Source organism: Molossus molossus, unplaced genomic scaffold (assembly GCF_014108415.1).
Source record: "Molossus molossus isolate mMolMol1 unplaced genomic scaffold, mMolMol1.p scaffold_m16_p_6, whole genome shotgun sequence".
Classification (NCBI taxonomy): Eukaryota; Metazoa; Chordata; class Mammalia; order Chiroptera; family Molossidae; genus Molossus; species Molossus molossus.
Genome location: NW_023425399.1, coordinates 52290012 through 52306282, shown reverse-complemented (window position 1 = coordinate 52306282; position 16271 = coordinate 52290012). Strand labels below are relative to the sequence as shown.

Below are 16271 nucleotides of genomic sequence, written 5' to 3'. Positions count from 1 at the left end.
AGCATTTGACAAAATCCAGCATCCATTTCTGATAAAAATGCTCAGCAATGTAGGATTAGAGGGATCATATCTAGACATAATAAAGGCCATATATGAAAGACCTACAGCCAACAAAATACTCAATGGACAGAAACTAAAAACATTTCCATTAAGAACAGGAACAAAACAGGGATGGCCATTTTCGCCCCTTTTATTCAACATTGTATTGGAAGTCTTAGCCACAACAATCATACATGAAGAAAAAATAAAAGGGATCCAAATTGGAAAGGAGGAAGTGAAACTGTCATTATTTGCAGATGACATGATATTATACATAAAAAACCCTTAAGACTCCATCACAAATCTACTAGACTTAAAAATGAATTTGGCAAAGTAGCAGGATACAAAATTAACGTCAAGAAATCGACGGCATTCTTGTACACCAATGATGAACTCACACAAGGAGAAACTGAAAAAACAATCCCATTTACCATCGTGCCAAAAAAATTAAGATACCTAGGAATAAACTCAACCAAAGAAGTAAAGGACCTATTTGCAGAAAACTACAGGTCATTGAAAAAAGAAACAAAGGAAGATATAAAAAAGTGGAAGCACATACCCTGTTCATGGATTGGAAGAATTAATATCATTAAAATGTCCATACTACCCAAAGCAATCTATAGATTCAATGCAATCCCCATCAAAATACCAATGACATATTTCATAGAACTAGAACACATACTTCATAAGTTCATATGGAACCAAAAAAGACCGTGAATAGCCACAGCAATCTTGAAAAAGAAGAACAAAGTAGGTGGGATCACAATACCAGATATCAGGTTATACTACAAAGCGACTGTAACCAAAACAGCCTGGTATTGGCATAAGAACAGGCATATAGACCAGTGGAACAGAACTGAAAACCCAGAAATGGACCCAAAGCAATACGCTCAATTAATATTTGACAAAGGTGGCAAGAGCATACAGTGGAGTAAAGACCACCTCTTTAATAAATGGTATTGGGAAAATTGGACAGCTACATGCAAAAAAATGAAACTAGACCATCAACTTACACCATACACAAGAATAAACTCCAAATGGATAAAAGACTTAAATGTGACCCGTGAATCCATAAAAATTGTAGAAGAAAATGTAGGCAACAAAATTTCGGACATCATACAGAGGAGAATTTTCACTGATAAATCGGCTAAGGCAACAGAAATAAAGGAAAAAATGAACACATAGGACTACATCAAACTAAACAGCTTCTGCACAGTAAAAGAAACAATCATCAAAATGGAAAGGCAACCCACTGTATGGGAGAACATCATTGCCAATGATATATTAGTAAGGGGTTAATTTCCAATATATATAGAGTGCTCATACAACTCCACAAAAGGAAGACAAAGAACCCAATTAAAAAATGGGCAGAGGAGCTGAAGAGACACCTCTCCAAACAGGACATACAAATGGCCAAGAGACATATGAAGAAATGCTCAACATCACTAATCATCAGAGAGATGCAAATTAAAACAACAATGAGGTATCACCTCACACCTGTCAGAATGGCCGCCATCAACAAATCATCAAATAACAAGTGTTGGTGAGGGTGTGGAGAAAAGGGGACTCTAATACACTGCTGGTGGGAATGCAGACTGGTGCTGCCGCTGTGGAAAACAATATGGTGTCACCTCAAAAAATTAAAAATTGAACTTCCATTTGTCCCAGTGGTCCCTCTTCTAGGAATATACCCTAAGAAGCCAGAAACACCAATCAGGAAGAATATATGTACCCCCATGTTCATAGCTGCACTATTTACAATAGCTAAGATCTGGAAACAGCCGAAGTGTCCATCAGTAGACGAATGAATAAAAAAGCTGTGGTACATATACACAATGGAGTACTATTCAGCAGTAAGAAAGAAAGATCTCTTATCCTTTGAGACGACATGGAGGGACCTGCAAAGTATTATCCTAAGTGAAAGAAGCCAAGCAGAAAAAGACAAATACCACATGATCTCACTTATATACGGAATATAATGAACATAACAGTCTGAGAAATACAGTAGACCCAGAAACATGGAAGTAGGGCACAGACTGACATCCCTCAGAAGAGGGGGTGGGGGGTGGGAAGAGATAAACCACAGAACTTATATGCATGTATGCATGACCAATGGACATGGACAACTAAGCCGGGGATGGGGCGGGGGTGGGGTGGGGAGGGGGGTGCCAATGGGGTAAAAAAGGTAAAATATCTGTAACAAAAAAATAAATAAACATTTATAAAGAAAAAAAATAAACTTCCTGGAAACGAATGGAAACAAACACACAACACAAAATATGGAATGCCGTAAAAGCAGTTCTTGGAGGGAAATTCATACCACTACAGGCCTACCTCAAGAAGCAGGAGAAATCTCTAATATAATATCTAACCTCACAACTTAAAGAACGAGAAAGTAAACAAACAAAACAAAAAAACAAAAAATCCAGACGAAGTAGAAGGAAGGAAATAAAGATCAGAGCATAATTAAATGACATGGAGACCAAAGAAACAATTCAAGGGTTCAATCAAACAGAGAGTTTTGTTTTCCAAAGATAAACAAGATTGATAAACCCTTTCCTAGACTCACCAAGAAACAAAGAAAGACAACCCAAGAACACAGTCAGAAATGAAAGAGGAGAAATAATAACTGACACCACAGAAATAACATAAGATTGTTAACAAATATTATGAACAATTATACGGCAGCAAATTTGGCAATTTAAACAAAATGGACAAATTTCTAGAAACACATAATTTCCCAATATTGAACTGGGAAGACAAAGAACACATGAACAGACCAATATCAACAAAAGAAATTAAAGATGTAAGCAAGACTCTCCCAGCAAACAAAAGCCCAGGACTGGATGGCTTCACAAGGGAATTTTAGCGAACATTCAAAGAAGAACTAATACCCATTCTCCTCAAGCTCAAAGGGTAAGAGATCTTTCTTTCTTACAACTGCATAGTATTCCATTGTGTATATGTACCACAGCCTTTGAATCCACTTATATACTTATGGACTCATGGGTGATTTTTATATCTTAGCTATTGTAAATAATGCTGCTATAAACATAGGGGTGCATATATTTTTTAAGGTTGGTGTTTCAGGTTTCTTAGGGTATATTCCTAGAAGTGGGATTGCTGGGTCACATGGCAGTTCAATTTTTAACTTTTTGAGGTAACACTATAGTGTTTTCTACAGTGGCTGCACCAGTCTGCATTCCCACCAGCAGTGTACTAAATTTCCCTTTTCTCCACACACTTGCCAACACTTGTTGTTTGGTGATTTGTTGATGGTGGCCATTCTGATAGGTGTAAGGTGATACCTCATAGTTGTTTTAATTTGCATCTCTCTGATTATTTGTGACATTGAGCATTTCTTCCTATGTCTCTTCACCATTTGTATGTCTTTTATGTAGAGGTGTCTATTTAGGTCCCCTCCCCATTTTTTAATTGGGTTCTTTCTCTTTTTTTTGTTGTTGAGTTGGATGAATTTGTAAATGAACCCGTTATCTGATGCATCATTGGCAATTATGGTCTCCGATATAGTGGGATCCCTTTCTGTTTTGATGATTGTTTCCTTTGCTGTGCAGAAGCTTTTTAGTTGGATGTAGTCCCATGTGTTTCTTTTTTCATTTGTTTCTTCTTCCTTAGGTGATGTATCAGTGAAAATTCTGCAGTGTATGGTGTCTGAGATTTTGTTGCCTACTTTTTCTTCTAAAATTGTTATGGATTCATGAGTTACATTTAAGTCTTCTATCCATTTTGAGTTTATTCTCACATGTGGTGTAAGTAGGTGTTCTAGCTACTTTTTTTTTTTTTTTGCAGGAAGCTGTCCAATTTTTCCAACAGCATTTATTGAAGAGACTGTCGTGACTCCAGTGTATGCTTTTGCCACCTTTGTCAAGTATTAACTGAGCACCATTGCCTTGGGTCAATTTCAGGGTTCTCTACATTGTTCCATTGATCTATCTGCCTGTTATAGTGCCAGTACCAGGCTGTTTTGTGTACAGTGGCTTTGTTGTATAATCTGAAATTTGGTAATATAATCCCTCCTACGTTGTTCCTTTTTTCTCATGATTTTTGTGGCTATTAGGGGTCTCTTTTGATTCCATATAACCTTTTAGAGTGTTTATTCTAGTTCCGTGAAGTATGTCATTGGTATTTTGATGGGTATTGCCACAAATAAAGAAAACTACAGGCCAATATTCCTGATGAACACAGATGCCAAAATCCTTAACAAAATATTAGAACTAACAAAGAAGAACTAACAAAATCCTTAACAAATTGGATCCAGCAATACATCAAAAAAATTATTCATCATTACCAAGTGGGTTTTATCCCAAGCATGCAAGGATGTTACAAAATTCCCAAATCAATAAATGTGATACACTACATAAACAAAAAAATAAAAACCATATGATCATATTAATCAATGTTGAAAATTTATTTGACAAAATCTAGCACCTATTTCTTATCAAAATGCTCCACGATGTGGGAATAGAGGGATCATATTTCAACATAATAAAGGCCATATATGACAAACCTACAGCCAACATCATACTCAATGGGCAAAATCTAAAAACATTCTCCTTAAGAATGGGAGCAAGACAGGGATGCCCACTTTTACCACTCTTATTCAACATAGTACTGGAAGTCTTAGCCACAGAAATTAGACATGAAGAAAAAATAAAGGAGATCCAAATTGGAAAGGAGGAATTGAAACTGTCATTATTTGCAGATGACATGATATTGTACATAGCAAATCCTAATGACTCCACCAAAAATCCACTAGACTTAATATATGAATTTGGCAAAGTAGAAGAATACAAAATTAACATCAAGAAAGCGACAGCATTCTTATATATCAATGATGAAATCACTGAAAGAGAAACTAAAAAGACAGCCTCATTTACCATTGCAGCAAAAAAAATTAAGATACCGAGGGGTAAACTTAACCGAAGTAAAGGACGTCTTCACAGAAAACTACAGGTTATTTAAAAAAGAAATAGAGAAAAATATAAAAAAGTGGAAGCATGTACCTTGTTCATGGATTGGAAGAATTAACATCATTAAAATGTCCATACTACCCAAAGCAATATATAGATTCCAGGGCTAGTTCTTAGAAAAGATAAAGAAGATTTTTGAGCCTTTAACCAGGCTCATTAAAAAAGAGAGAAGTTAAATAAATAAATCATAAATGAAAGTGAAGTAACAATTGACACCAGAGAAATATGAAGTTTTTAAATAAAATATTATAAACAACTGTATGCCAACAAATTGGACAATGTGAACAAAAATGAATAAATTTTTAAAAACATACAAGCTTTTAAAATCAAATCAGAAAAAAAAAAAGAAAATCCGAATAGACCAATTGCAAGTAATGAAAACAAAGCAGTAAAAAACAAACAAACAACAACAACAAAAAACCTTGCAGCACACAAAATTACTGGACCAGATGGCTTCAAAGTTGAATTTTATTAAACATTCAAAGAAGAACTAACAACCACCCTTTTCCAAATATTCCAAAATATTTAAAAGAGATGAGAAGATGCCAAAAATCTTCTTAATTTCCAAACCAAATAAAGACAGTACAAAGAAAGAAAATATAGGCCAATATTTCTGATGAACACAGATGCTAAAGTTCTCAATGAAGTATTACAAAATTGAGCTAACAAAGAGTAAAAAAATCATACACCTTTGATCAAGTGAAATTTATTTCTGGGAGTGCAAGATAGGTACAATATTTACAAATCAGTATATGTGGTACAGTACATAAACAAAATAAATAATAAAAACTACATGATCCTGTCAATTGATGCAGAATAAAGCATTTGATAAAATCCAGCACCCATTTATGATAAAATCTCTCAGCCAAGTGAAAACAGAGGGAACATACTTCAATGTAATACAGGCCATATATGACAAATCCACAGCCAACATCATACATACTCAATGGGCAAAAATGACATGCATTCTTTATTAAGATCAGGAACTAGACAGGGATGTCACTTTCACCACTCTTATTCAATATAGTACTGGAAGTCCTAGCCTCAGCCGTCAGACACGAATAAGAAATAAAAAGCATCCAAGTAGGAAAGAAAGAAATGAAACTGGCAGTATTTACCAATGACAAGATATTGTATATAGAAAACCCCAAAGATTCCACCAAAAACCATTATAACTGATCAATGAATTCAGACAAGTAGCAGGATATAAAATAAATATCTAGAAATAAGTTGCATTTTTATACACCAATAATAAACTATCAGAAAGAGGAAACTAAAAAATCAATCCCATTCACAGTTGCTTCAAAAAGAATAAAATATCTAGTAATATATTTAACCAAGGACATAAAATAAAAGACCTTTACTTGGATAATTATAAAAAACTGGAGAAAGTAACTGAAGAAGATACAAATAAATAAAACAATATACCATGTTAATGTATGGAAAAACTAACATCATTAAAATGTTCATAGTACCCAAAGCAATCTATGTATTCAACACAATTCCTATCAAAATACCCAATGCATGTTTTGCAGAATTAAAACAAATGTTATAAAAGTATTTAAAGAACCACAAAAGACCCCAAATAGCCTCAAAATCTTGGAACGGAAGAACAAAGTTGGAGATAGAATGTTACCTCATATGAAACTATACTAGAAGGCCATAGTAAACAAAACAGTATGGTACTGGCATAAAAATAGAGATATAGATTAATGGAGCAGAATACTGAGTCCAAAAATAAACCCATGCCTTTATGGTCAATTAATATTTGACAAAGAAGATAAGAACATACAATGGTATAAAGACAGCCTATTTAATAAATGATTAAAACCACAATGATATATCACCTCAAATTTGTCAGAATAGCTATCATCAATAAGTCAACAAACAACAATTATTGGTGAGGATTTGGCAAAAAGCTAAATGTGTACTGTTGGTGGGAGTGTAGATTGGTGCAGACACTATGGAAAGCAGAGAGAGTTACCTCAAAAAATTCTAAATGGTGGAAGCCAAGACGGTGGAGGAATATTTAAAAGCAACACACACCTCTTTCCTGCATTGAACCAGATTTCCAGCTAAAATTTAGAGCAATCAACCCGAATTAACAACAGCAGAACACCTGAACACAAGTAGTATATCCAATAATTGAACTAAAGAAGCTACACAGAGACTGGTAATAAGGACAGAGACATGGAAAGGGCTGGTCCCTGCATCCAGGAGATTTGAAGCCAGAAGAATATTATAGCTGCAAAAGCCCTTCTCAGAGGTAAGTGGGGCCTCAATCCCAATTAGGACCTCCAACTCAGAACACCAGGACTTGGAAGAAAAATCTGGAAAGCATTTTGCAGCAAAAATAAACAGGGGCTTTACTACTGAAGAGAGGAAGGGTTCTGCTTGATTCCTGTATGATTCCCTTAAGCCTGAGGACTAATACACAGGGACTCACTCTCAGGCACTCACCCAGAGTTCTGGTAGAGAGAAGAAGATTAAGGGCATACCAAAACCATAAAGAGAAGAGTTAGGTGGCATAGCCCTGGAGATCTGGAAGGTAGATTTTGAGGTCCCAATCTTGAGCCAACATCCCATACTTCCCTCAGGGACTATCTCTCAGAGTACAGCACTTCTATACGCACAGCATCAGATGGGGAAAATACACTAACTCTGTCCTCCAAATACTGGCAACACCACGCTGCCAAGCTCAATTCCAGCATAAAGGACTGTTGGCTATATCCAACAGAGACCTGAGGTGTGGCTTTTTTCTGGAGAAACTATAGACAGACTCTTAAACAAATATTGAACTAAGTGGCTTGGGAACAAGAGCCAATCTTTCCTCCCACCCATATGTTTGGAAGGCATCCAAGTCACGACCTCAGGCAGAAGGCAGCTGTGAAGCTAGGGGGAGGTTTACACTTGCAAGCCCCCCTTCAGGTTTTCTGGTGGGGAACTGCTAAGCTAGAAGATGAGCAACTAGCTTTCCTCCTGAATGCCCAGGGCTGGTGCTACCACCAACAAAGAGCTGCCTGTATTTCCATTCCCCAAATCTCCTGCCACCTCCTGCCAAGTGCATTCTCATGGGGTAAGGAAGTACAACTCAGAGCTGAAACGTTTGGAGAACCCCCCTTGGAGGTCTCTATCAGGGCCTCTGGCAGTGAGCCACAAAGATAGAAGTGGGTGACCAGCTTTATGCCCTCCCAAGGGTTGGCACCACATCAATCAGAGCAGGCTGCCTTGATCTTTCCTCCAAGTCTCATCTTCAATCTCCTGCAAGTGCAGCCTCACAGGGGAAAGGGAATACAACTCAGAGCTGAGATATCTGGTGCAATTCCCTAGGTCTCCCTTCAGGACCTCTGGCTAGGCACCACCTAGGTAAATGAGAAGCTGCTTCCCCTCTTGAAGGCCAAGGACCTGTACCACACCAATCAAAGGACAAATTATATTTGCATTCCCAGATTTTGTTGGCCCCATTCTGCTAAACTCATATCTGCTGGGGGAAGAGGGCAAAATTCAGATATTAAATATAATTTCCTTGGAGCCCTCCAATAGGTTCTTGGGCAGTGCACTGCAGAGATAGAAGGAGGTGAGCAGCTCTCTCCTCTCTCAAGGGCCAGCTCCAACCCAAGAAGAGGGGCAGCCTTGATGTGTTCCTCTAAACCCCACTGGAATTTTCCTGCTGGTGCAACCATGTAGGGGAAAGAAGACACAACTCAGAACTGAGACATCAGATGTGACCTCCTTGGAGTCTCCCTTCAGGCCCTTCAGGGCTGGCAGGGTGCTGCTAAGCTAGAAGTCAAGCAGCTAGCTCTTTTCTCAAAGGCCAAGGGCAAGTGCCACCCCAATCAAAGGGCAGATTGGATTTGCATTCTCAATATTGTTGGCTGCACCCTGCTAAACTAACTTCCTTAGGGCAAAAGTTAATCCCACCTACATTCAGGCCGGCATCAATCAGCTCCCAATTACAATGGAAGGGCCCATATAACCCACACAAGGGACATTCTTAGAGCATCTATCTCAGGAGATCAAGGAGACAGCACTATTGGGTTCCACAGGACACTTACTACATAAGGCCACCATGTGAAAACTTAAGAATTACTCTTTTTCTATCAAATACACTGATACAAACAGAAAGAGACAGCTAAAATGGGACAATAAAGAAAAAAAAAACTCAATTAAAAAATCTCAAGAGAAAGAACTAAATAAAATGGAAGCAAGCAATTTATCAGACACAGAACTCAAAATAATGGTTATAGGGATGCTCAAACAACTTAGTAGAAATTGCATCAACATTAAAAGGACTTAGACACTATAAATAATAACCAGTCAGAAATAAAAGATATCATATCTGACATCAAGAATACCCTGGAAGAAATTAAAAGTAGGCCAAAAATGAGGCATTAACAAAGAGAAAAAAAATATTATAAGTGGAACTGCCTTATTATACAAAAAATCCTCTCCTGGGAATATACCCTAAGAAACCTGAAACACTTATTCTAGATGCAAATTAAAACAACAATGAGGTATCACCTCACACCTATCAGAATGGCCGCCATCAGCAAATCATCAAACAAGTGTTGGCAAGGGTGTGGAGAAAAGGGGACTCTTGTACACTGCTGGTGGAAATGCAGACTGGTGCAGCCACTGTGGAAAACAATATGGTGTTACCTCAAAAAATTAAAAATTGATCTTCCATTTGACCCAGTGATCCCACTTCTAGGAATATACCCTAAGAAGCCTGAAAAACCAATCAGAAAGAATATATGTACCCCCATGTTCATAGCAGCACTATTTACAATAGCTAAGATCTGAAAACAGCCCAAATATCCATCAGTAGATGAATGGATAACAAAGCTGTGGTACATATACACAATGGAGTACTATGCAGCTTTTAAAAATAAAGATCTCTTATCCTTTGAGTTGACATGGAGGGACCTGGAAAGTATTATCCTAAGTGAAACAAGCCAAACAGAGAAAGACAAGTATCATATGATCTCACTTATTTGTGAAATATAGTGAACATAACAGTCTGAGGAATGGGGTAGTTCCAGAGATGTGGAAGTGAGATACAGCCTGACAATCCCCAGAAGAGGAAGGGTCATGGGGAGAGATAAGCCACAGAACTTATATGCATGTATGCATGAACAATGGACAAGAAAAACAAAGCTGGGTATAGGGTGGGGAGGGTGGGGGAGGGGGAAATCAGTGGAGGAAAAAAGAATCATCTGTAACAAAAATAAATTAATTAACTAAAAAATAAATAAATAAAAATATTTGAAGATAAGAAAGGATACATGCACTTCTATGTTCATTGCAGCATTATTTATGATAGTCAATATATAGAAACAACTCAAATGCCCATCAATAAATAAATGTATAAAATGCATTAGTACATATACACAATAAAATACAACTCAGCCATACAAAAGAATAAAGTCTTATCTTTTGTGATAGCATGAATGGACTTGGAGAGTCCAATCAAAGAAAGTCAAATACCACATAATTACATTTACATGTAGAATCTAATGAACAAAATAAAGAAAATAAAAACAGACACAGACAAACAGAACAGGCTGACAGCTATCAGAGGGGAGAGATTTTGGGGGGATTGGGTAAAAAAAATTAAAAGGACTAAGCAAAAAAAAATAAAACTACTCATAAACTCAGACAACTATGTGGTGATTACCAGAGGGGAAGGGGGGTTTTGGTAAGCAGAAGAGGGTAAGCTGTAGATAAATAGTAGGGGCAAGGGAATTTGACTGAGGGGGTTGAACGCACAAGTGTGGTATGCAGATAATGCACTGTGGAGTTGTGCACTTGAAATCTCTGTGATTTTATTGACCAATGTCACTCCAATACATTCAACAAATATTTTTTAAAATTCCCAGGTGTCTTAGGAACATAAGATTGCTGACAACTGTGGTAGGTGTTCTGAGAGGCTCAGCTAGCTGGGCCTCCCCCTCTGAACACCTGTACAATAAGGTGATCAGAATTGAAGAAGAACCAGGATCTCTTCCTGCTGATCAAATTTTGTATAGTCAAACCACTCATTCACTTGTGCAATCACCCAGCACAAACTGATTCAGGACCTGAATGTGCAGGCACTGACCCAGTCAACTGTGACTTTGACCACAAAGAGTGTAGAAAGGCTCCATCTCTCAGGGAGCATTCTGATGGAGAGAAGCAGATGATAAACACAAATAAATAACATCAACTCCATTTATTGAAGAGGGCTAGAATGCTTTAAAACAGGGCTATAAGGCCTGCAAAATAATTTTGTCTGGCTCTACCAAGGCAATTGCAGGTGGGACTCAAAATTCAATAAATCTAGGAGCTTTTTTTCATAGCATCATAAATTTATATTAAGTAAATCAGAACAATAACATAAATTTTGAGGGAGAAGCAAGGAATGTTCATTATGGAATAGACAGGATACATATGAGTACATGATGGGACAGACATGTATGCTTCTGTGCTGCTCACAACCCATCTGACTATATTGTGATGACTCAGAGAACAGTCAGTGTCAGGCAGGCTGGGAATATATACATTGTGAAAGTGCTAACACACTTTGGTGAAACTATGGTGATCCAATGATAATGAGACAAGATGTGATGAGATGATTACTCGTGATGTTGATGACCTTGTTTCCAATGATTGCTTATGATGTTGACTTCTCTGTCAACACAGATGATAACTCCAAATCAAACCTTTATCCACATGTCCATGATCAACAATCCTCACAAAAACAGAATCTCAGATAAAGATTAAGGAAATTACAGTACAAAGAAAAGACCTCAAGAGTTGATTATATCAATGTTATATATATTTCAAATCCAAGATCAAAGATTAGAATAATGATCAAAGCAAAATAAATAATCATGTAACTTGTGACACACACTGGATAGTTATTAAAACTTAAGTGTTGTGACAACCTAGAAATTACTACTACAAAAAGAATAAAAGTTGACGTAGAGTGTCACTCTTTCCAAGAGAAATGAACAAATGATTATTTTTTTATGGATGTCAAAGGCAAACCTGTGTGCCTAGTTTATGGCAATGTGTTAGCAGTAATGAAAAAACCAATCTGGAGCATTATTATAACTCACAACATGCTAAAGTCAATTAATTGGAAGGCAAAATGCACCTGGATAAAATCAATACTTTTCAGCAAAGTTTGGAATGACACTTTCACCAGGCCTCATTGTGAAAGAGACAGCTTATTCAAATGAGTTACGTAGTGAGTGAACTAATCACAAAGAAGCTGAAGCCTTATATAGGAGAGTTTGTGAAAGAGTGCACGGTGGCTGCTGTGGAGTTGTTAGCACCAAAGTAAAATTGTTTCAGAGTGTTAGTTTGTCTCTCAGTTAGATTACTTACTTAGCACAAGATATTAAAAAAAAACAAAAACGCAACACTGAAGGATTCTGCAGATTTCCAATTTTTCTCTATGGCTTGCGATGAGACAACAGGTATAACAAATACTGCCTGAGTGGCCATTTTTGTTCCTGGGATAACTGCAGAGTTTGACATGTGAGAAGAACTGCTATCACTGAAAGCCATGTATGGCACTGCAAGAGGTGAGAACTTCTTTGAGTGACTTTTTTTATGTTCTCAATGAAAGAACTTGAGCTAACATTTGAAAAATTAAGTGGCCTTACTACAGATGGAGCTCCAGCAATGGTTGGCTCACATAAAGGGTTAATTGCATTTGTTAAGAAAGAACTGAATTATCTCAGTCTTGATCCAGGTGATTTAATTATATGCCATGCATCATACACCAAGAAAGTCTCTGTGCACCATCATTGCAGTTCAACAATGTGATGTCAACAGTAGTGTCATACATAAATTTTGTCAAAAGCAGAGGGTTTAACCGCCACACTTTAAGGAGTTACTAAATGATCTTGACTCTAATATGGTGATCTTATTTATCACTGTGGAGTGCAGTGGCTGAATAATGGGAACATGGCTCATGAACTTTTATGAACTGTGGGATGAAGTCAAGCAGTTCATACATATAAAGGGAACTCAATAATAGCAAGTGGTTGTGTGATTTAGCATTCCAGGTGGACATTACCAAGTACCTCAGAGCTGAATGTCAAGTTGCACGGCCCCAACTAGTTTCTCATCTCTCTTCTTTCAAATGTAAAATTATTTGAAGCTAAATTAAGGCTGTGGAAAGTGCAACTTGAAAGAAATATCATGATGCGTTTTCCCACTCCAGAAGAACAAAAGCCTTCTACAGGACTTGAATATGCTGGTAAATGTGTGAAACTAATTGAGGCATGTAATGAAAGATTCAAGAATGTGAAAAGTAAATAAATGGAATCGAACATCTTTGCTATACTATTCAGTGTGGAACCAGCTGATGTGCCTGATAATCATTCTGCTGCAAAGCAATGATGAGTTGAAAGCTAGGTACAACAACCTCCCATGGTTTGAGTTCTATAACCACTACATAAGTTATGATGAATTTCCCACTTTGAGGAGACATGAATTGAAATATGCATTTGTGTTCAGAACAACTTACTGCTGTGAGCAGTTCTTTTCAAAATTTACCATCACAAAGAGTCGACTGTGCTCCAGACTGATAGACACAAACTTGGAAAAGTAGTTGAGAGTAGCAACATCATCAATACCAGCTAACATCACATGCCCCACCAAAAAGAAGAAGTTCCAGCCATCACATTAGAAGTGAGTTAATTAAATGTTTGACCAAATATAGCAGGCTAATTTTTAAGTTGATAATTTTGTATGGCTTATGAATGATGTTATAAATATCCAAATGGCTATTGGCAGAAAAAAGGTTCACAACTCCTGCTTTAAAAGATTAAAAAAAACAGACTTTGTAGCAAAAATAAGTAATATTCCTGTGGGTCTAATGTATAAATTGTTTAAAGCACTCCACAGCCCTTTGCCTTTGAGTTTCCTGCCCTTTTATTTTTAGTGTTGTCACCCTGCTTTAAAAACAAACAAACAAACAAACAAAAAAACCAACAAAAAAAACATCAGTTGGAGAAGATTCAGGTTTCCTCCATTCCTGGGTGAGATAGCATTTGGTACTTCTCAAGTTCCAGTGTGGCCTCAGTTGGCAACACTGATGCTCTGCACCTCAGTTTCCCCCTCCAGTCCTAAATCATTCAAAATGCCTTTAGACCAGGAGCCTGGGACCCTCTTCTTGAGTTTGACCTAAGCTTCTTGGGCCTAAGGCACAAGGACCCCAGGGGCCCCTGCCTTTAGAAATAGGCCCTCCAGGACTGCCTTCAGGGGATAAGCCAGGCTATTTTTATCACTTCCTTCCTCCCTCTCAAGCAGTGGCCACCATCAGCTGCTGTACATAGAACTGCCACCTCAGCCTCAACCAGAACAGTTCAAGCCACAGAAAGGGGAACCAGACCGCAGGTTTCAAAGTTTCAAAGGTAAGTAGTCTTTCTTATTGTCCAGTACTGCCTCCCACAGCAGGGGTTCCTCCAAGGTGGTGGGGAAGCCTGCTGTCAGGTCCTAGCTCTATGCATCCTTTTGATCTCCCTTCTAGAAGATGGGGTTGGGTGGGGGCATTCACTCTGAGGACCTGCTCCTTGGCTAAGGCAAAATTCATTGGTTTATTCAATGAATAGTCACTGGAAGTCTGCCATGAGCCAGGCCCTGTGGTGCAGAGGGATGGCAGGTTGGGAAGAGCTTGTTTTAGGAAGGGGGAAACAGATGTGGAGGGAAGGCAGTGAATCAGGCAGAAAACTGGGGCTCATAAGACCTGAGTTTGAGTCCGGTTCCTGACACAGACTACTAGGTGACCCTACACAAATCACTCTAGGTCTCTGAGCCTCAATTTCCCCAAGCCTGGATGGGTGGCTTTCTAGAGCGAGCTCCATCTGGGTTCCCTTTCTCTTCCCTACCTCAGCATCCTTGCTGTGCTGTTTTCTACATCGAGTCTCACATAAGAGTTCACCTTGCCATGGCAAGCTGTTTGAAATTGGTGTGATGAGGTATGGTCTGTGAAGGCCACATCATTGGCCTAACCCAGGCTTAGGCAGGGAGGCTAGGGGCCAAGACTATAAACCATGAAGGAGGAACCTGCTCCCCCAACCTCCAGAGGTTCTGTCCTCTTCCAAAGTTACCCTTGTTTCCTCCCCCACCTCAGCCACCTTCACTGTCCTGCCTTCTGAGTGTTCATTAGGGGTCAGCCAGGCCCAAGTTGGGCACAGTTCACTTCCTTAGTATTCACTGTAGCAATTTCACAGACAAGAAAGCTGAAGCCCGAAAAAGTAATTATCCCTTGACCCAGGTCAAATATCATTGTTCCCAGTAGATCTTGGGATAGGGTACAGGATACCAGGCCGTCCCTCACCTCATAGCTACTTTACCCACAGCCAGCCTGCACAATGCCTGCTTGGGGGACCCTGTTCCTGCTCTGGGCTACTGTGGAGGCCACCAAAGACTGCCCTGAACCATGCACCTGCCAGGCCCTGGAATCCATGGGACTATGGGTGGACTGCAGGGGGCGAGGGCTCACATCCCTGCCTGCTCTGCCAGCTCATACCCGCCACCTTCTGCTGGCCAATAACAGCCTTCGTTCATTGGCCCCTGGCACCTTCGACCACCTGCTCCAGTTGCAGACACTCGATGTGACACAGAATCCTTGGCACTGTGACTGCAGCCTCATCTACTTGCACCTCTGGCTGGAAGACCGCACACCTGAGGCTCTGCTGGATGTCCACTGTGCTAGCCCCAGCCTTGCCACCATCCACCCACTGGGCCAGCTCACAGGCTATGAGCTGGGAAACTGTGGCTGGCAGCTACAGACATCCTGGGCCTACCCAGGGGTCTGGTGGGATGTGGCACTGGTTGTTGTGGTAACAATGGGTCTGATTCTCCTGGCAAGTCTGCTGTGCACTGCCACAGAGCCCCTCCTCCTGGGGTCATTCTCAAGCTAAGCAGCCAGGCCCTGAGTCCCTCCCCAGACTTCTCTAGCCCTGATCAGCCAGAACCACCAGTTACTCAAAATAAACTGGCTGTTCAGCCATTTTATCCAAGATCAGAAGGTTGTTGTTGTTTTTTTTTTCCTCTCAGTTCCTTCTAGAAACCTGGTTTCATTTTTTTAAATGACCAGATATCAATTTTTGCTTCTCTGTCCCCCAAGTGCCTAGTGAAATGAGCTGTCCCACTTCCTTCCAACCAGCCACTCCCAATTTCACAATATGGACACACAGAGCCTTTACCCAGTGCCTGTAAGGCCCCAGGACACAGTTTTCA

At 39.1% G+C, this 16271-nt stretch overlaps 1 protein-coding gene across 3 annotated transcripts; it reads left to right on the top strand.

Moving 5' to 3' along the window:
• Nucleotides 1–14308: 14308 nt before the first annotated feature.
• Nucleotides 14309–16054, top strand: GP9 (glycoprotein IX platelet). Of its 3 annotated transcripts, XM_036245313.1 has the most exons (3): nt 14324–14440; nt 14920–15004; nt 15393–16054. In XM_036245313.1, exon 3 carries the CDS (start codon nt 15401–15403, stop codon nt 15950–15952), a length of 552 nt encoding a protein of 183 aa, XP_036101206.1. In that variant the 5' UTR covers nt 14324–14440; nt 14920–15004; nt 15393–15400; the 3' UTR covers nt 15953–16054. The 3 variants fall into 3 exon arrangements, with proteins under 3 accessions (XP_036101204.1, XP_036101205.1, XP_036101206.1); XM_036245311.1 differs by lacking the exon at nt 14920–15004 and having other exon boundaries at nt 14309–14440; nt 15389–16054; XM_036245312.1 differs by lacking the exon at nt 14920–15004 and having other exon boundaries at nt 14318–14440.
• Nucleotides 16055–16271: the final 217 nt, after the last annotated feature.

Bases quoted from the DNA above. Each gene is read 5' to 3' on its own strand.
- GP9 (XM_036245311.1), top strand. From the start codon at position 15,401: ATGCCTGCTTGGGGGACCCTGTTCCTGCTCTGGGCTACTGTGGAGGCC.